Source organism: Crocodylus porosus, unplaced genomic scaffold (assembly GCF_001723895.1).
Source record: "Crocodylus porosus isolate Cpor-Errol unplaced genomic scaffold, CroPor_comp1, whole genome shotgun sequence".
NCBI lineage: Eukaryota > Metazoa > Chordata > Crocodylia > Crocodylidae > Crocodylus > Crocodylus porosus.
In genome coordinates, this window is record NW_017728931.1 from 137,310,279 (window position 1) to 137,331,780 (window position 21,502).

At 41.3% G+C, this 21,502-nt stretch overlaps 1 protein-coding gene and 1 long non-coding RNA gene across 2 annotated transcripts in view; one reads left to right on the forward strand and one right to left on the reverse strand.

Annotated features, from left to right (window-relative positions):
- The first annotated feature begins 329 nt into the window (after positions 1–329).
- LOC109315816 lies at positions 330–10,285 on the forward strand. Its single transcript, XR_002102622.1, has 3 exons — positions 330–342; positions 5,728–5,731; positions 9,667–10,285. It is a non-coding gene; the product is annotated as an uncharacterized LOC109315816 (long non-coding RNA).
- Positions 10,286–10,367: 82 nt separating this feature from the next.
- Positions 10,368–21,502, reverse strand: part of TAF3 (TATA-box binding protein associated factor 3) — a 153,224-nt gene continuing 142,089 nt past the window's right edge. The window contains exons 5-7 of the mRNA XM_019543739.1: positions 16,147–16,405; positions 12,016–12,122; positions 10,368–11,300 (exon numbers count right to left, since the gene is read on the reverse strand). Coding sequence (XP_019399284.1) covers positions 11,186–11,300; positions 12,016–12,122; positions 16,147–16,405 — 481 coding nt within the window. The 3' untranslated portion in view covers positions 10,368–11,185. The remainder of the gene's footprint in view (positions 11,301–12,015; positions 12,123–16,146; positions 16,406–21,502) is intronic.

Below are 21,502 nucleotides of genomic sequence, written 5' to 3' on the forward strand. Positions count from 1 at the left end.
AGTGCACATAACTCCAACTCCTGGACCCGCCTGAGAAAACTATAAACATACATGGGGAAAAAAGGTGACTTACTCTTTTTCTAATGGGGATTATTTCTTTGCTCCTCCCGAGATCTGCCAAACAGGCCACGTGTCGGTTATGGGTTATAGAAGCACAACAATACTGACGGCATGTGTGTGGGGCAATTATTTCCAGACACGCAGGACACAAAAATAACAAGCGGGTTGGCAGTTAATATCTGGGCAAAGGTTAAACAGAAAATATCTGAAAAAGATGTAATAACAAAAGTCAGACCTCAAAATCAAACCGTACCTTGTACCAGCACAAGCTCTGAAACATAAGTTACATCCATTCAAAATGTTCCCAGGACAAAAAAAAGGTTAAACTGGAATAACAGCAGAGAGGAAATACCAGTAATTAAAGAGTAAACAAAATAGCACAAGTACACTGCAATTATCCTATACACAGTTACAAAATTCAGGGAAATCAGAGGTAAGGTGAGACTTCAAAGACAGCTAAACAAGTCAGGGAGGGAAACGTAAAGTGAAGGCAACCAACCAGAGTTAACTCTGTGATATTAGTGATATTATCATGGGGAGAAAATTAATAGCCAAGTGCTTCTTGTTAAACACTTTTAACTGAAGTGCCTGGATCATGTGGCTATTGCAAGGCAGGGCTTCTAGCAGTGGTCTGGTAGCAACTAATTGGGGAACTTTCACCACCAGCTGAAGTCATTAGACTGAAGTCTTGTCTACACGCAAAGCTGCACCGGATTAGTTAGTGCCTCTATGAGGGCACTTTGCTTGGCGTAAGAATAGTTATCCTCAGCTAAGTTTAAACCTGTTCCTAATCAGTTTAAGGTAAATTATAATAATCTTCAGTTTAGCAAATCAGTGTTCACACAGACAGGGTTTCCACCTATGTCATTAAATCAGTTTGAATGGCATCTCACGCTGGTCCAACCCCATACAGAGACAAGGCCTTAACAGACCGGGAAGTCTAAGTGATGGCATCCCGCTATGTTGTGCTGGCTTGCCTCAGTCCAGGAAGGGATTACTGAAGCTTGTATTGATGAAGTAGAGGCCTCATGTCTGGGCAACGCACTGTTACACAAGCAAGGAGCATCCCCTGAAATTCAGTTCACACAAACACAGGTAAGGTAACCAAGGTTTAGGCAGGTGAACACACTTTTTTTATGAGAATAAGCATCATAATTAAAGCTCGGGTTAGTTGTTAATAGGCATATGATACACAAAAACCCACAAAAACAGAACAGAGGTTTTTGAACAGTAGCATTTAGGGACTGGTTTGGGATGCGATTGAATTACTACATCAAGGCCCCCTGCCTTGACCTATGGCTTTTCCACAACTAGAACCATCTGGTTAGTGGAGAGAAGGCCCTGGGAGCCGGGAGCTTTGTACTGTGCTCTCAGCTTTGCCACCAAGGCACAGGGACCTGGGTGAAGTCACTTTATGATCATGCTTTAAGCTGGACAAAACAAATCAACCCTTGTTCAGAGCAATCAAGCAATTCTAACAGATTCCCATGCTCTTTACAAGGTCGACTGATGGGAACTACTACAGCTTTAGTTCCTTAAGCCATTAAAACTAATGCTCATGCTGAGGACTATACAGCAGCTGTTATTGCCCCTAACCAGCAGTTAACTTTTTTGAGCAAATAGATAGCAAGCCTAAGTTTATGAATGGGATAATATGACATGGCTGCCTATGATAACAGAGGACTGGATTTAATGATTCAGGAGATCCCTTTCCATCCTACGCTACTATAAAGATAAAAGACTTAGTGCATTCCCTTGACTTGTTGAGTATGTGGGTGTGGAAAGTAGCACGATCCCACAAAAATAAATGTTCTTTCCCCCCACCCCCGAAATACATTGTACAGTTCTCCCTAGAATTGCATCAGATCCCCACCCTCCCGGACACCAGAAACACCTAGGGTGTATGATGGAAGTGGTGTTGCACAACATGGAAACCTGCATGTACCAGACTAATAAAAGTAAGAGATTGCAAGTAGCACAACAATAAGCTTTTGATACAGATAAGGACACCTCAAAGCAGAGAAAAACAGCCAAGTTATTTAGTCATCCTAGAAAATTAAAATAGCTTGGGGGAGGAAACATTAAGGGCACACTCAACTCAGAAACAGCTTGTGTAACACTTGTAGCCAAATGTGGATTTATGCCAGAAGTCCAACCTCTAGTACTTTGTAAGTGTGTAACTCTGTGACCAACATACGTGATCCTGAAGTAACAGTGGAAGCAAAGAAATAATGCAGTCACCCAGCCATTTAAGCATGACTCATGGAAAGGCAGACTGGTTTGTCAAATCACTGCCAAATGAAATTAAAAGCTGGATATGCCTCCCAAGAACTGTAGCCCACTGCAGACGAATGCCTGGGGACCCCTTAAAAAAAAAACAACAAAAAACCAAACAAACAAAATTGTGAACCATCATCTTGCCAAGATGGGCTCTTAAGTGTGGGAAAAATGTTGGCAGGATGATTAACTCATTAAGGCAAGGTTCTCATCACCTTGGGAAGGAACTTCAGATGAGCCTATAGCACTACCTTCTCCTTGTGAAACTGAGTGTAGGATGAAGCAGGCACTAGAACTTGAAGCTCACTTGATCTACAAGCTGAAGCCAATGCCACCGGAAGAATTAAAAACTTTTCCATGTAAGAAAACTGATCTGGCTGGTATTGAATGACTCACAAAGTGCTGACTAAGCTCAAGTAGACCACAGTGATATTCTACGATGCAAGGAGCTTCTTAACACACATCCAGAAACAACTCTTTGTGAGCCCGACAACTCTTAGCAGAAAGGGCTTTGCTTGGAACATGCTCCCCAAAAAGTTAAAATGCCCCCCCCCCCCAACTCAGGGATTTAGAGCCAAGCTTTAAAGTCAAGGAATTATGAGTGGTCAGTCCTTTGGGAAACAATCAAGTCCTAAGTCTGTAACCTAAATTGAGATAGTTGAAGGAGCCAGTTAAGCAGACTTGACATGGGCAAGTAAAATAATACGAATCGTGCCCCGAGACCACAACACCACCATCCATTTCCCTTGATAAATGCCTTCCAATAGCCAGGTAATCTCAATGAGTCAATGAGCCTTTATTTTACAGGGTCAGGAGCTGCACTGAGGAAAAATAAAGCCCCCCCAAAGCCCCCAGACTCAGGGCCTTAGGGGTAAAGATGCAACTATGTATAATCAGAGATGCTCAGGCGATGGGATCGGGCACCACCATGTACAGGAGAAATAAGGTTTGGCTCTTCCCAAACTGGGCTGTTAGGCTCACGCTCTCTCCTGGGCCAGGGTAGAGGTCAGGCCTCTTGGCATGACATGGATGCAGAGGAAAAGTCACTACAGCAGCCTAGGCAGAGGTTTTTTTGTGCAGAATGGAACTATACATTCTGAAGAGGGAAAACACATCTAAGCTGTACCCGAGAATTACTTGCCTTGGTAATCTCCGATCCATTGCGACCCATAAAGGAATGGCTAGAAATCGGCTAAAAGCCTGTCAGTGATTGCACTCACCCCATTCCTGCCAAGTAAATAGTGATCAGGAGCATCTTTACTTGGCTGTGTCCAGTTACTTGAAGAGAAAGAAACACCTGGTCTGAGAATACCAGACACCTGTAGTTCATCTCAATTAGGACAGCAAGTTTCTGAAAGTGTATATGGTATATATCCAGGGCTGCTGTCATCTTTACAACATGAGTGGAGTCCTGGAACTTGAACAAAAGGTACTTTCTATTGAATTTTTTTTTGTAGCATGGTTGTTATCTAAAACTTCCTACAGAAGGCCCCATCACACTGGGTGCTCTAGAAACATTAAGCTGGTGGAAGACCCCATGTTAAAGGATGAGATCCATTTTGCACTTAAATATGAATTTGCACCTGTTCCAAAGAGGTTTTGCTCAAAATAAGGAAGCAACTCACAGAGACAGCACATGAGCACAAAGAGGTTTGGCCTCCTCATTGGTCTGAATTGCTCAGTAATTTCACTGTAGGCATTATGGCCAGAGATGGGCCTTCAGGAGAGATTTGCAAAGTGACTTGAAGAGTGTTTCTCTGAGACCCAAGCCCCAGGGAAGCAGTTGCCTGAGAGGGACAAGTGGACACAGCAGATTGCAGTAGCTGCTTGAGTGAAAGGGCCAGGTCATAGCGTGGTCACTTAAGAGAGCCCAGATGTTTTCCCTGTGGGTTTCTCCTTACTAGGCAGGATGCGATTCAAGTTAAGCTTAGATGAACTTGGAAGAACTTTCTACACAGTAATTGTCCACTAAGCCAGATGAATTTACCATAAGGGCTGCTTCAGCTGACTGAGAAAACTGATGAGGATAAGATGGCAAGGCAAGGTCTCAGATGCTGAGGGTCTCACATGAGCAGGCTTTCCAAAGATTCACATTCTGTTGATGAAATCACAGATGAGATGGGCAGGCCATGTCACCAGGATGTCAGATGAGCAATTGGCCTGATCAGCCACTCGCATGCTCACAGAAACCAAACTGGCCAGTGATGTCATGGTTATCTTCAAACTGGAAGGATGAACAACGTCATAAGATACAGCTCGGGAGCTTATGTGGATTTAGTTAGGATCACCAAATCTGGTTTCATTGTACGATAGATATGCACAATGTGGACATCAGGCAAGACAAGCAGCATAGCATGCTTGTTCTCAAAGCCTTTTAGGTGGTTGTGCAACAAAAGGACCCATTCTAGTAAACCCAGTGCACCCAACCCTTACCGTGCCCCAGCTTCCTAATTAGTTGAAGTAGACTGGAGCTGAAGCAGGCCATCGTAATAGTAGATGCCAACTGCTTTTGGGCTGACTTGGCATTGATCATCACAGAGCAGTCAGGGAAACATAACACTCTTACTATAGTACCCAGCAGCTCAGGAAGTGATCTCAGAGACCCCATTGCTGACTGAGGCACAGAAGGCAGCCCTTCTCTGAGAGACATATTTTGATCAACTCACACTAGGAACAGAGGACAAGCTGCTTCTCAGACAGGCCTGAAAAAAGCAGCTGAAGAATCAGCTATGAGGCAAGCTTACTCCAAACTGCCTCATTCCACCCAAAGCGGATTAGAAACAGAAAGAGGGATAGCTATAAATCCGGAGGGGATACCTCTGGAAAGTGGCTGGAAGAGGTCCGGGAGGAATTTGAAAAGCCAAAGGATCTCAAGAGGGTTCAGCAGCTCTAAATCCATGTGCACAGAAGCCACTGGTCAGGTGGTTCTGAAGTAGGAGAGTTCCTGACACAATGAGGTTGCAGACCCTAAGAGGGATGGAGATCTGTACCTGCTTTTATTTAACCCACGGTAGGGGTTGGCATTAAACTAATTAGACTAATCTGATTAAACTAATCTGATCCCCACACCCTGAAGGAGTTATAATCATAGGAGACAAGTGATAGATTAGGAGGAAAAAGTATGATCCCCCATTCTAGAGATGGGGAAACTGAGGCACAGAGCAAGGATGTGCCCAAAGTCATCAGCAAGTCTGTGCTAGAGCCCAGATTCCCCGAGCGCTCAGGCCTATCAACCCACCCCTGAAGATTGCTGGTAATCACTGCTATCGGAAGACCCTCTAGCAGTTAACATATTGCACCCTAGCTGGGGCTCGTCTGAAAATGCTGTGTAATCCCTTACTATGCTTCTGTTTTCTTACCTGCCCCTATATCTGGGGAATACTCTCTCAGGGCAGTCTTGCTGCGCTATTTTGTTCTCATAGATAAGTGGGAAAGAACTGCAACTTCTAAAAGTTTAATAAAAAACAAACAGTGACTGGTCCTGTGTTCATGGATGGATAATCCTGGTGTGTGCACAGCCACAGGAATAACTTTAATTCTCTTATTAGCAGAGCAACAGCAGTTAACAGTTATGCAAAGGCCTCTTGCATACAATTAGCTACCAGCAGGGCTGGAGTCTTCAAATTATAACACCAGTGTGCTGCCATTGCACTTTTCATTACAAACACCATAAATGACCCACTTAAAGAGCTTTGGTGATCTAAAATGTTAGTAAAACTGTGCTACCATAGATGGGCAATGTAGTTTATGTTTTATTTCATAAAGCAAAATCCCATTCTTTTAAGGTTTTATTCAATCTCAAGTTTAAATACCAAAATGTACTTTTTCCACTATTTGTATTGCTTGGGGTGTTTTTGCAGGTTTTCATTTTTGGCAATAAAATACTGGTAGGCTGGCTAATTTCAATTTCAATTCCCTCCCAAGACAACACAACCGTTCAGCAAATGCCTAGGTTAACAACATAGCAGGGAACTATTTCTTCCTTAGAACCAGCTTTCCACATGAATTCTTAGAAGTATCATGGCAGGATTTCTGCCTGCCTTAAATTTTACCAGTGCTTAAGTTTTCATCAAACTTGTATGTTGGATAAAACTTGACCTGATGGTATCCTATTAAATTTCAAGCAATAGTTCACTCTTATTACCCCTGAATGCACTCATTATTTGTACAAGGAACAAACACTGACACAAACCCCACAGTCTCCTGGTATCCGCTGAACGCTTGTGTTTACAAATCAGCCGTCAGAACTGTGTTAAAAGCAAAGGTACACGATGATCGTTGAATGGAAAAAGACAGCCCTGGAAAAAAAATCATAGGTCACAAGTATTATCAGGTAAAACAACCAACCACAAATCAACCCCACCATTACCAAATAAAAGAGTTCCCAAAAAAGCAAAACAAACATCAAGGCGTTTTAAAGTGATTGCAAAAAAATAAAAATAAAAATAAAAATAACTTTTCAGTCCAAAAAGCCAAATCTTCAGCTGACAAAGCTCTGCGGACTCAAGTGGACGAACTACAACAATTGATGCCATATGAGGATCTGATCCAAAGCTGGAGTCCTGAAACAGGTTTACAATCACAGCCGCACCTTGGGCTGTCCCAAGTGCAAAAGGCCAAATAACCTGTCATATTTCATATTTAACGTAAATGCCTTTGCTGTCATCAGTCAGGTACAAGCTGTTGGGCCATCTTAAATCTCCCATTACAGTGCCCTCTGCCATACTGCACACATGGATTAATAGTAGCTTTATATTTTTTAGGTTACAGCTGATCCAAGATTCCCGAAAAAGAAAGAGAGAGTTTCCTAAATTGAATGACTGACACGATTGTGATGAGAGACTTTATTCAGAACATTATCTAATTCATTCTACAGGCAAGGAAACTCATCTACTTGGAGACTTAAACTTCTAAAGAAAACTGCTATGATCTAAAGAGATTGGCCATAAAACTATTTGTATTGAAAACTTAGCCTGCGTGCCTTTAGTGAACTTCATTCATTAACATTCTTTCTGGCAAGGTTTCCATATCTCAGTGTTCATTTTATACTTTAATTTGGTTAGTAGGTCTTTGTTTAATCGTCCTATTGAAAGGAGAACAAAGAAGGTTTAGGTGATACAGTGAAGTAATGCACTACATTTTATCTCTGGAAAGCCCAGACAAAGTCAGAAGACTCTGATACCCTCTGATTTTTTTTTCTTCCAGGACATTTGGAATCACAAATCAGTTGAGGAGCATAATGATCCTCACTGTACTTAACTGCAGACATCTTCAGAAGAGAAACACCTTGTCAACCATAGAAATTATGCTCTGAGTGCTACATACAGTTCTGAAGGCAGATTAAGGAAAAGAGCATTTTCCATTACACCTGGGAGCAAGCCATTGCTCATCTCCATAAATCCCCTCCAATAAGAATCGCTAGTTAAGGCATTCTCTTCGCATGGCCTTCTGTTTAAGATCTTGCTTTTAAGGGTAGAGAGTTTTCTGGGTGCACAGAATATTATAACCGGTCATGATTTTGGTTAATTACTACCCCAGACTGCAACTGGGAAGCCAATTGTCTTGGATTATCCACTAGTTCTTCAGACATAGCTTACTTTTCTAAGGGATACACTATGCACATGAAATATGTCTGTGTGATCTCATTAAGCTAGGTATCCAAAAGAGTTGGCTTTTAAAGAACAATGGGGCAGACCCTCACCTTATGTAAGCTGACCTGACTCGAACTGCTGTCAGGGGACCTATGTCAATTCATGCCAGATACGAATCAGGCCCGAGACTGCGAGCGAGAGTCAATGGGCTTTTCCCACTGCCTTGCTTTTAAAAGGTTTTCCTCAATGTTTTCTCTTAATACTCCCTGTGGTGGCTTAAACCCATTACTTGCTCTGTCTCGCTGATTAACAAAACAACAGGTTTCCCTGTCTTGGTTTTTCACCTCCACGTAGACAGCTGTCTTCCTCTCAGTCATTAAAAGCGATCTCTTTTTCCTTGCAGGTCTTTACTTCCCCAAAACCTCTAGCTAGTTTTGTTGCTGTGCTCTGACCTAATGAGACAAGATGTAGCTTGTCCTCTGGAGGTCAGGAACAAAAAAATCATTCTTTCTGACAAAGCTTTCCCCCATGACATCACTCCCACAACTCCACCAAAATACCGCCTAATAATTCCTTTTCTTCGCATATGACGAACAAAAAAAAAAAAAAAAAAAAAAAATCAAGCAACAATATACAGCCAAAAAATCCCCCCAAACATATATATCATTAAACATACAAATAATCTAAAAAACCCCTATAACAATACCCAAGCAAAGTCCACAACCCAGAAAGGAACAAGAGCTATATATGCTATAGAGTTCATCTGGGACCTTGCTATTGCCAATGCCATATACATTGAAGGATCACGGAAATGCCATGATGGGTGGTATTGCAAACCCCACCACAGGCAATTTCACAATGGTCACTCAGCAGCAGTCAGATGTTAAGTATTTTTTGGACCTCAATTCTTCTCAGTATTAACACCATTGATGTCTGATATATCCAGTGCAAGTGAAAGGAGAATCAGATTCTTCATGTCTACTGACCAAGGCTCGATTCAAATGCATGACCTCAAGGTGAAAGGCTCCATCTCCCATTACTAATCCCATGAGCCACACAAGCCTCCTGAAAATGATTCTTTGGTTTTATTACCACACAGATCATTTCTAAAATCATAAACTGGGTTTAGGAAAGCAATCTTGACATAACAATGGACAAATACATACTAATGTTTCTGAAACGCAGCCGAAATGGGAACTTAGGTACTTCCATTGGTACCTTGAATAATTTAATTGTTTGAGCATGGGAAATTCTAATTTACTGAACATCGAGGGAAACTGATAAACAACTTACCAAAAGCCAGTTCTTTATTTTGCAACCAAATCAAAAAGGATCAAAGATGATATTCTGTGGCTATTACATAGGCAAAACCAGAAAGGATTTAAAAACATCCAGAAATCCAAAGCTAAAAATTAAAACCAAGAACTTTCTTGACTAATGTGTTGACTGGTAATTAGTAAGGATAGAATATGAATGAGGTGGTATTCAACAAACAAGGTAACAGTGCACTTTTAATAAACCAATTTCATCTGCATCTCCACTGCTTTGCAATTTAACAGTCATATCAGCAAAACCTCATTTCCCTAACTAGACATGATGTTTTTAAAACATGACTAACTCATTCTCATTAATGTCAATTTAGATGGCATTTAAAAAAATAATTCTTAATATCTGTGCAACAAGTTAAAGTTTTGTATGCTAAACCGCCAGATGCTTATCAATGTACAATCCAAGAGAGAAGCACTTCAAAATTATTTGTACATTATATTTGATTCACCTCTTAGACACATTGCACTAAAATAGCTAATACTGTCACCGTTCTGTCATATTTGGGAGTTTTCCTTCTTTGTTTAAAATTGGGGGTACAACATACATTTCATAGCATACTTTATTTGTCATTACAAGGTAATACTCAAAATAGTATTATATGCTCTAAAGCCTTTACAGAGTGCTACGTGCCCATTCTTGAAACACGAGTGCAATCATTCAGACAACACACAACTGCTTCAAAATAAAATCAGCAGCATCTCCGCTACAAATTAAAACTTGATTGCTACCATTAAAACTACTGTTAGAGCCAATGGCCTTCAGGCCCAATTCGGAAAGGTACTTAAGCAAGTGTGTAATGAAGCAAAAGAACTGTCCCACGGAAGGCAACAGGATTACTCACTTCTTAAAAGTTACACGGATGCTTAAGAACCTCCTGAATTAAGGCCTTAAGTATGATCTCAGTTGATTTCAATCTTTGTACCACTGGGGAAGCTCCTCCTGGGATGACTATCACAGTCCATTGCAGCTACAGGAGTAAACATAAAACATACGGGATTTTATTAACTGCCAGGATTACACACCTGCAATTAAAAAAGAAAAAGAAAGGCACCAAACTTGGAACCCTACAAAATAATAATAATAATAATCATAAAAAGTACTTTATAAATATCAGGTATTTACACGACTGAAAATCTTTTAATGTGAGGTGTTTTTCCGCCTTGATGAAATGTACAAGCAATGTAAAGGTACATGGACAAAGACTAAAAAACAAAAACAAAGTATAAAATATATTACAGGTCCACCAAAAACAATTCACACGGAGGAAAAAAATTGACACAATAGAAACTTTCTTTTAAAAAATAGAAGATATTTCACAAAAGCTCGAACATGTTTATTTTATGTTAGTACTAAAAATCAAGGAAAAAAGCTTCATATATTCTTATCACAAAAATATTTACCAGCCACTTTTTTTTTCCCATGTTATGATTATCTGGTTATGCAGGAAGAGAGTTGAAAACTGTTTTCAGACTACAGAAATCATTCCAGAAGGTCTCTTTAGTTTACAGTTTGCTGCCATTTACACGGTGATCTCTCCTAACACCCCACTCAGGCTGAGGAGAGAATAAAAACAAATCAAAAAGGAGAGAGCAGATATCTGTATTTACAACATGGATCACTGCTGCTTCCAATCCTCAAGAGCTGTGTGGGTAACTATTTACCCTTTGTCTCACTCTGTGCAAGTTCCCTTCGGCAGGTGAAAGTCAGCGTCAGAATGGACTAAGATCTAACCCACGGGGGCCCACACGGCTTCAAAAAAAACCTCAACAGTCTTGGATGGACAGTGTATTTTTGTTCCTGATTCACTTGAGTCATAATCCATAAAACCTGATGACGGGTGATGAGACAGAAGCACACTGAATCCCTCTACAAAGGAGTCAGGGCAGAAGTGCTGAAGTGACCATATGACTTAAATCCATGCAACGTCTTCAATGTGCTCTGTGCTTCCGCTTCTTGTGTTTTTTATCTTTCTTTTTGTTGGCACATTTAGAACAGAACCACTGCGTTTCTTCTGGGGGTTCAGTCGTAATTCCAACACAAGGCCTGCAAATTTGACAAAAAAGCACAAGGTTTCAGTGAGCCAAGGCTACTTTTATTTCACATCCCTATAAGGCACATTTCTTTAGTTGGGAGACCGAATCTGACTAATACTTTCAGTTCAAATCCACTACTATAACAATAGCTAGACATTCAAAGTCTCTTGTTTTGAAACAGAAAATATATTAGAAGCTACTTCGATAACAATGGTATATCAATACAATGAGATGTCTCCACTTTGGGGTGTAATAGGTCAGATTCAAGATAACACGTTTGTAGTAAAGCTTATTGTTTTTGCAGGCGTTTTACCAGACAGCTATATGAAATGATTCGCTTCTTTACAAGAGCACAGTCTTCCAAAATAGTAATGCTCCCATAACGTGACACATTCTCGCTGCATTCCTCGTGCTCATAATCATATGGTTCTTTCAATATCATCAGACACGCACAAATTCCCAAACAATCTCAAAGCAACGTACTAGTTTTCTCACACATTTCCCAGTATATTTCCACTAACAAAAAATCCCCAAGCAGGTGTTAACTTAAAATTTACTTTCGCAAACTTCCAAAGTAACACAGGGAGAAGTAAAATTGTCCAAATGACCAGTGGGAACAAAGGGGAGCTGTTCAGACACTCTGCTTTTTTGTAACTAATACAGGTTTTTTTAGGACAGCAGCGATCTTGGAAAGAATGATACAAAAGGAGAAGTGAGCAACTTACCAGTGATACCAATCATCACAATCATCACAGCCTATCATTGGACTGCCATCATCTGGTTTGTTACAGCCAGGACAGATCCAGATCTGGTTACCCCATTCATCTCGGATCTGGTGTAAAGAAGAAAGAAAATGTTGATTGCTTTCGGCAACCACTGGACAGCAAAGCTGATTTCTCCTTAAAGTTAGGTTTCCTGTTTACCTGCCAGAGCTATTCACTGCACACACTATTCCTGGATAGGGGCATATAAGAATACCCTAATTGCAAGCGCTTACCATTACCATTCAAATTGATTTGCTGTGCTGGACTTCAAACATTTTTATGCACTGTTCTATAAACAAGTAAAGCGAGTTAAACCACTTGATCCACAAGAATATTCATTCCCACATAACAATCACCATGATTTAACAACACAGGCCACTAGTTCTGGTATCGTCCCCATCAGAAGGACTTTTTATTCTTTAAATTCTATACTGGTTGGTGACAGAACAAGCAACGGCAGCCTCCTGCATAAGACAGCAGCCTCGTGTATGTAATACATACAGTGAAATGTGTATGCATTGCCTTATTACTTATTAGCCAAACCCTTCCATTCAAGTAGCTGATAAGATCAAGGATATAAAAAGTTGTTACTGAGTAACTTTCCATTCCCTTCATGACATTTATGTCACAGGACAATTTACTAAAGTGTAAATGAAATGAGAGAGGCAGATCATTTACAGTATTAAGCAAATGTTTACTAACTCATCATACTCAATGCCTTATGATGGCCTTCTATTATTAATTGCAGCTCAAGCCACACTCAAATTCATAAAATTTCAAGACTCTTATCTAACAAGCCGTTTGTATATTTTGGTAAAATATAAAAATGCACAACATTCCATTCTGTGAAGTACAGTTTATATGGGCAAATACATAAACAGCCGTCCAAAGATTTACACTGATTTTATCACTTATAAACAAGGATTGGCAGGATGACTAAGTCTTTAGAGTAAGATTGCATGCGTTTGTTTTCAGCACTTGCTAGAACACATTGTCACGGCCCATGTAGGAGAATCACTTTTTCTTGTTATGCAGAAAGCTTAGAAAAATTACATTTAGAGTAAAAAAAAAGACAATACATACTATTATGGGGGGACCTAACTACACACTGGACTATAAATCTCATACCATCTTCCAGGGAAGTCAATAAAAATGCTCAAGGGTTGCAGCCAATCTATCATTCATGACTGACTCCTTTTAAAGTCTTGGGCTTTTTGTCATTCAAAACTAGATGACACAAGGCACAAGAAAATATGAAGCACTGGGCCTGCACTGACAGGGAAATGGACTGGCCAGTGTAACACAATTTGGTTTTAATAATCATTTTATCGACACATCTAATCTCACTTTTGCAAAGTCATTTCCTCTTGGTGCAAAACACCATTTGGTCCCAGCGTAAAGTGACTACCTGGACTTCAGGATGCCAGGCTCACACAAAGGCATCTCTCTGAAGTAATCAAAGTAGAAAAAAGCAACACGCCGTGCCACTCTGCTGCAAACAAACAGCAGTACAGCTGTAGGAGTGCCAATTACAGCCAATTATAACCTCCTCAAGCAGCCTGGCTGTTAAAACGCCAAGCAAAACCTGCAGAACGCTTCCAAGATGGGCACTGTTTCTTTGCAGGTGTTCAACTTGGGACATTCCCTGTTTTCATACGAGGGGCTGGTAGCGTCACCTAGTTAAGGCAGCCCGACTTTCTCTTTACAAGCCCCTGGTTTTAAATGCTAAGGACTCTTTCAAACTTTAACTGTTCAGGGCAAAATGTTCCATTCTGCTTCAGTTAGATTTTTATTTACTTATTCATTTGGTGTAGAAGTTTTAAGGTAACAATTGGCCCTTTTTGGGAGATGGCTGACTGAGAGGTCCAGACAGGGTGGGGGCAAAGGAGTAAGGTCTTGGCTCTGGATGCCCACTGAAGACGCTAAAAAGAAATATTTAGGAACTACCTATTCACCAAATGAGGCAAAATTCCTGCACAAAAAAACTGTAAGACCACTGTAAATTAAAGACTGTACACTAATCCTGGCATTTCCTACCTCAACAGCACTTGGCTTTGCAAGCTTATAGTTCGTGATTTTAATTTGTTGCACATAAATCTTTTAGGCATGATAATGAGAGCAAGAGTTACTAACCTCCCATCTTATGATATCGTCACAGAATATCTTTCCTTAGCTGGAGGAAAAATGATGCTTTTGTGGTTAAGACACTGGGTTAGGGTTAATGGTGGATGGACTCTTGTCCTGGCCTTGACACAAACTTCCTGTGTGATTTTGGGTGAGTCATGTCATTGCTTTGTGCCCCAATTACCCAGTTGTGCAAAAGTAGTGATATGATAATGCTTTCATTTTTCCTTCCTTTGTTTTGTCTTGTCCATTTAGATGATAAATTATTTGTCCCTTGCTATGTGTATGGTCAGGGTTTATACAAGAGGCCTTGATCTCAGTTAAGGTCTCTGCTAATTTGAAAAAGGAAAAAAATGGATCAGCTATTAGCAATGGCCTCCACTCCCCCCATACGGTAGCAAGACTTTGCATAAAGAAATACTGAGCTGAGAACACAACCAGTTTTCCCCTCTGTAATTAAACTAATGCTATCTGAAAACTGTTTGCTTTTAATGCTTATTGTGAAAATGAGATGTAGTACCAGCCCTCTGCAAGCAGTTTTCTCCTACAGTAAATTTCCTGGGGCACTGCAGTAATACAAGTAAAGTGATGATATATTTATTTTTGTGATAAAAATGGCAATATCATAGCTGGTATCTTCAACCCAAAAAGCTTTACTAAAACTGGTATGCAAATTGAACATGGGGATCCCTTCACCCGGCACTGTAATCAACTCCGGAGTGAAATGTAGCAGCTGGTTTAATAGGGCCTGGGAACATGATACAACAGTTTAAGGCAGGCAGTGAAGAATACAGTTTCCATTAGAAACCACATGGTAAATTTACAGGAGGCATCATTATAAAACAGCAGCATTAACTGCAACTTTTGGTCGATTTCTCATTTTGAGTGTAGGAAATACTATAATAAAAGCAAGCACCAGGATACTATAAATGGTGAAATGTTTAAAGTGGCACCCACGAAAGATACAGGTGTAAGACACAATTATTCACGTTGGAATACAGCCAAACGAGGGCAAGGATTCTACTGGTTTCTGCAGAGAGTCACATCGTGAGCTTTAAATAGGGTGACCATATGTCCCAGTTTTGCTAGGACACTCCTGGGTTTCATAGGCCATCCTGACATCCTGGTCAGTTAGCTAAAATTGAAGCAAAAGTCCCAGATTGGTGCCACCCTACCCACTCATGCTTCTCCTGAGCAGTGGCTGGAGGCTGAGGGGCAGGCTGGGCTGAGCACCGCTCCTCCTGCCTGGGACAGAGATCAGCCAGGCAGGGTGGGCCAGAGAACAGGTCCAGAGATCACGTACCTGTGTGGGGCAGGCCAGGATGGCTGCTCATTGCCAGAGGTATTGTGCCCTGCTGCTGTGGCTGCTGCTAAGGCCCAGGCTGCTCATGGCAGCTCTGGGTGGCTGCCGGTGGCAGGGAGAGGCATCATGTGGCCACACAGCCTGGGTTAGTGGATCTTGGGGGTGCTGCACAATGGCCACTCCCAGCTGAGTCCAGCCTCTGTGCGTGGGGGATGGAGCCTGTCTGCAGGTCTCCATGCTGTCTGCTCCACCCCACCATCAGGGTTACTGGGAGCTGTGGGGTTAGAGGTGTAGAGTGTGGCACTCTTCATCCTGGATCCCCTTACCCCGTCCCGGATTTCCTTCAAATAATATGGTCACCCTATCTCTAAAGATCAGACATGCTAACATCTTTAGCTTTTACATCTTTTCTAGAGGAAAACATTTCCAGCAACACAAGAATCTTAGCCCCAAGCTAAACAGTTGGTGCCATACTCCCTCAGAGGAAGGAGTACACTGTTCCTGCATTATACATAGCTCTGTATTGAACATCCAAGTATTAGCCCCACTTGAGTCAGGATGGGATCACAGAAAACGGTGAAAAGGTTAATTTACAACATGCAGCCAATGCAGTCAACATCTCACCAAAATTATGACACGCGCGGAGATTGGTGTTACACACTTACCACGTAAGTACTGACAGTCTCCGTTACCACACTCCGAACTGGTGCTTTGGAGCCTCCTGCAGCCGAGACGGCAGGAGAAGGGGGTGGTATCAGAGCTGGCTGGACAGCAGGTGGTGGCGGTGGAGGAGGAGCTGGAGCAGGAGGAGGGGTCACATGGACAGGAGCTGGTACCGGAGATGGTGCAGGTGGAGGTGTTTTAGGACGATTCACGGGAGTAGAGGGTTTAGCCTCCGGAGCTGACACCACTTTGCTGATGACTCTGACAGTCAAAAAAATAAAAGAATTAATATACAACAGCTGTAAAAAGGCATTGACTAAACATGAGAGGCCAATTCATTTTGCCCTTCAAGATAGTTCTGTCACAGCACTAGGACAGTTCTAAGATCCTGACTTGCTACCAAGTTGCAATAAACCGCCATTACGGAGCGAACTCCACTGCATGTCTCAACTAGACTTGCTCTGTAGCCACTTTCTCTATGGCTTCAATAAACCACATTCATTTCCCTAGTTTTATCATGTTAATAGCCAAGTCTGTGGGAATTATTGCAAAGGAAAGTTTACCAGTTGGGAACAACAATTTCCAAGTTCAAAATGAGAGGTGCCCTGATCCTCCTAAGAATCTAAGTTAGTGGTTCTACACGTTTGCTAGTTCGGTACTTCTTTTCTAGGATGGTTGTGGAATTAGTGGTGGATTCTATCATGAAAAATAAATGACATATGCTACATATTCAGCCACTGAAATACTACTTTAGTACTTGAAGCAGACAGTGTAAAGCTCCAACAAATACACATTGAAGAACAGTCTCGCACAGGCAGAAGAAAACAGTAGATGACCTGATATTTAAGCCATGTACAGGCATTCAGTTTGTCCTGGAAAAGTCTCTGTTCTCCCTGTAGAAACCACGACATACAGATGTTTAGGATTTTTCTCCCTCGCAGCAGAAATGGCTGCTCTAGGAGAAAAATAACCTGAAACAACCAGGGCTAAATCATTCTCAGGAGGGTTACTTCTGGGAGAACGAATGTCTGTACATGTTCCCTATAGCCCGGTCCTTCACTCTCTCAGGGTACTTTGCTTCTGCCACCCACTGCCTCCCCCAGGGAAACAGCACGTTGCTCGCTGGACGCTACCACTCCAGCCAAGCAGGGAGCATAATACGTCCCCTTCACAATTTACAAATTGAGCTACAGGAAGACACAGACTAACCCCGATCAGTTTTGTCAGCTAATCAGGGCTGCCCTGTGCACTGTTACCATTTGTCTCCAGGTAGACTGAGGAAGCCTGCAGAGCAGGTTAAGGTGTGTGCCCAAAGGCTCCCTGGCTATGTTGCACCAGCACTACCAGCTCTCTACTCTTCAGGGGCTCAGTATTCAAATATCTGTTCAGGCGTCTCTGGGTAAGTTTTTCTACCGGAAGAACAAATCTGGGAGAATTCTCCCAGATCACCTGAATGTGTGTATGCAGCTTTATTAGGTAATACTGTATACATATCATGCTATAAGCAAGGCAGTGAATTTAACAAAGAGGAGGAATAAGGTCTTTGCTATAAAAATCTTACAATTTAGTTCAGAAGCAGAGTGTTGAGATAATGAAAAGATACTAGTGTACCTAAAGTAAGAACAGAAGGATGCTTGTTTTCAGATAGATGCATCTTCTAATATAGTTCCTTTAGCTAAAATGATTTTGCAAGGCTAAGGTGGGAATGTGGATCAATGGCTGACATGCTGGAAAGGTGTGGGTTCTGAGGACAGATTTAAATAGGAGTAAATACTCCAGATACTGCAGCAGCATGGGAAGAGAGACGAAGGAAGCAGAATTTGAGCAAGGAATTGGATGAAGTCAAGGGAAAAGGGATGAAATCTTGGCTCCACTGAAGTTAAGGGGAATTATGCCTCTAACTGCAGGTAAAGCTGTTGTGGTTTACTTTCCACTTGCCACTGTTCAAGAGCATGTCCATGAGCAGCAACCTCGGAGCAGCCGACGCATGGCAGAGCCACGTTCCTCTTTACCTTAGATAGTGGCCTCAAGGACAGACAGAGCTGAACAGAATCTCCAGCTCAGCCAAGGGAGCTTTTCCCATGCTGATTTCCATATTAGTAAAAAGAAATTATGATAGATCACTACTATGCCTGATTATTAGCACAAATGGAGATAAAAGGGGAGATAATGAGAAAACCTTTTTCAAGGAAATAAGTTGTTAAAAGAATATTTACTATCATACACTTAACCATTTTCATTAAAAGGGGATAAAGCATTCTTTAATGTCACAAATGATTCCTGTTGACAAGAATGCCCTAAGAGTACACTGCGGCTATTCTCTCGCAATAGTCAACATACAGTGTGGTCAGGCAAAATCTGCATCCAGCATGGAATCTAAACTGAATTGCAAGAAAGATTTGAAACAATAAAACATTTAATGCTAAGCTGATGTATTAACCTTAAAAAATAGAGAGAGTGAAAGTCTATTTGCACTACTAAACTACAATGATAACAAACAAGTTATAGAAAAAAATCACAATAAAAAATATAATTCCGGTAACCAAATCTGTTACCGTCTCCACCTGCTGTAGACTAAAGATGGGAGACAGAAAAAGAACAACCAAATTGGAGGAACACAAGAAAACTAGCAACAGAGAAAGCCTGAAAGGATGTGGGATTGATTTCCAGAGTCAGTAACACTGTTTACAACTTCAACCTCATGACTCTGCATTTCTGCTATAAAAAACCTGACAATAATAAAAATGAGATGAGGGACAGAGGGCAAATCAACACAGAGGGCAAATTATTTGGCACAGAAAAAAAATTTCTTTGGATAGTTCAAAGAACATCCTTGCTCTTTCCTTTCCCTCTTTTTGTTTATATATTTTTATGATTAAACTACAAGTCTTCAGGCCACCATCTCTTAACCATAGCCTAAGAAAATGTGCTAGCCACCGTGATTTTAAACACAACCTTTTGTCTATTGCAAGTGAAGTCTAACATCTGCTTACACAAAGGTATTAGCTGGTTATGGTGAATGGTATCTAAAACTGTGCTAGCTTTTAATGCATTTTTCTAGCACAGATAAAGACAGGTCCTGTTCCTTAATGGGGTCTTAGATGCCACTATAATAAAACTGATGAAAATGCTTCAGCAACTCCAGATGCACAGGCAGGTCAAAACAAACTCTTACTATGTTCACTGATTACTAGTAGCTGTAGTAGTAACAACCAGCAGTCAATTTATTGCCACTCAAAGAAGGGAACTTAAAGGTGTTAAACAATTGCCTACCCTCAGATATAATTCCTACCATCATTCTTACACTGGACTGTGGGTGTGACTGGAACAAGCACCCAGTACAAGGTTGGTTTGTTTATCTCGCCTTTGACACAGTTATCATGTAGGAAAGATCAGCATTTGGAACACCCTTGGACCTACCACTCCATAAAACTAATGATATTCTGTGGCAGAAAAGAAAGGAATTGCTCAGGCTTATATCACTTGAGAGATGATGGGGTAACTTCAAAGAGGATGGATCCCTTGGTCTCCTATCTGAAGACACGGGCTTACGTAGGTGGGGAGAAACTGAAGTAAAACAGCTGCCCTGTGACTAATAATTAATGCTACTTCAGAGTTGTATAGAACAAGAACCACAAGCACTTTATAAATCAGAGCAACAATTGTCAGCCCCATTTTACAGGTGATGAAATTGAAGTGGAGAGGCCTAAGATCATGTTGTAATACAGAGGCAGACACCAAAACCAAACCCCTGCCCCCATAACCAGTTCCTTGCTTAGATGCGCCATCACCCATGAGGCTAAAGGAATTTAGAAGCAGGTAATAATTTACTTTACTATGTTTACTATCTATTTTCAAAATGTGCAAATGCAAGACATGGCATGGCATTTGCACAAAAAAGTTGGAGGCTAGATTAAATTATTCTTAGAGGCAACCAGAGAAAACCCGAGATCAGGCAGTGAACGAAACACGTTCAGAACCTTGAGATCAGAGTTACGTTTCTCCGTGGGCTGCTTGCCTACCAACATGTCATCACGATTATTTTCTATATTAAAAAGATAAAAATCAAATATTAACATTTTTATGAAAATGGCTGTTTCAGAATGAAAGGGTGTGAGAAAACCCTTGGACTAGATGTGGTAATGAGAGCCTCCATTCACTGTACAAAGTAACAACTATAACCACTCCCTTCCCAAAGAAACTGGAATTATTGCATAGGCTTTGTAGTACAGCTGTTATTTTCCCCTTCAACTTTTAAGTATCCTTTGAACTTTTTTTTACGGCAAGATGAAATACATCTCATACAAAATGTCTTAATGTATTTATAAAAAAAATACATGCATTTATAACTAATATCCTAAAGTATGTAAAGATATAGTGGAATCCTTTTATAAAGGAGGATTTGGTCAATTCCACTTTGATCATTACTTTGGACTGATCAATCCACTCAGATCCACAAAAAAGACCTCCCCAAACACGGGCACAGAAGAAAGTTCTCTCGCAAGCACAGAGCAACCCACAATTTTTAGTGCCAAGGCAGACAACCTTGCAAGCAAGGCAAAATCCTGGGAAGGCAGGATTTTTAGTACCAAGACAGATCAGCCAGGTTATAATGGGCTCTAACTGGCACAAACTATGACCCACTGGCTCTGGAGCAGGGGGAGACTCAAAAGGTATTTCATTTATTTCCTACCGTAGGAAGTAGCTGGTCTGATATCACCATGATTCTTACATTGCCTACTTAGTATAAGCAGAGGGAAAAGACAAGCGTGCCACAAGCCTTCAGAAAAGTATGATCTGAATCACTAAGTTGAATGTTTATTACTAGAGGTGATGCCACAAAATGATTATACTGAGTTATCTTAGGCTAGGCAGGAGTCAGTCTAATGAACCTCATTTTATTGAGGGTAAGGTTCCAAATGAATTCTTCCTCAAAAGCCGGCTAAATTTACTTCCCACTCTCACGAGTGCCGTAGGCATGTAGGAGCCCAGGGCGTTTTTACACGGGGGGGCGCTTTAATTAAGAGCGGGTCCGAGAGCGCCTGGAGTGTCTCGTGTATCAGAGAATCCATGCTTCAAAATGACAGCAAGGGTGCTTTATCTAAAGCTCAGCGAACAAGCTTTAGTTAAAGCCCCCCCACCCATACACACACTTCTGAAGTACAGGGAGGCTGGCTGGAGCGCAATAATTACCACACTCCAGCAAACTCTATTAATTGAGCCTGCTCCGATGGGCTGTAATTCCAGCGCGTTGGAGCAGCCTCCAGGCTCATGTACAGGCACCCCTAAAGTGCAGTTAGAGAGGAAAAGTTATGCCACTTTAATTATTGCAGTATAACCAAACCATTCCTTGCACTG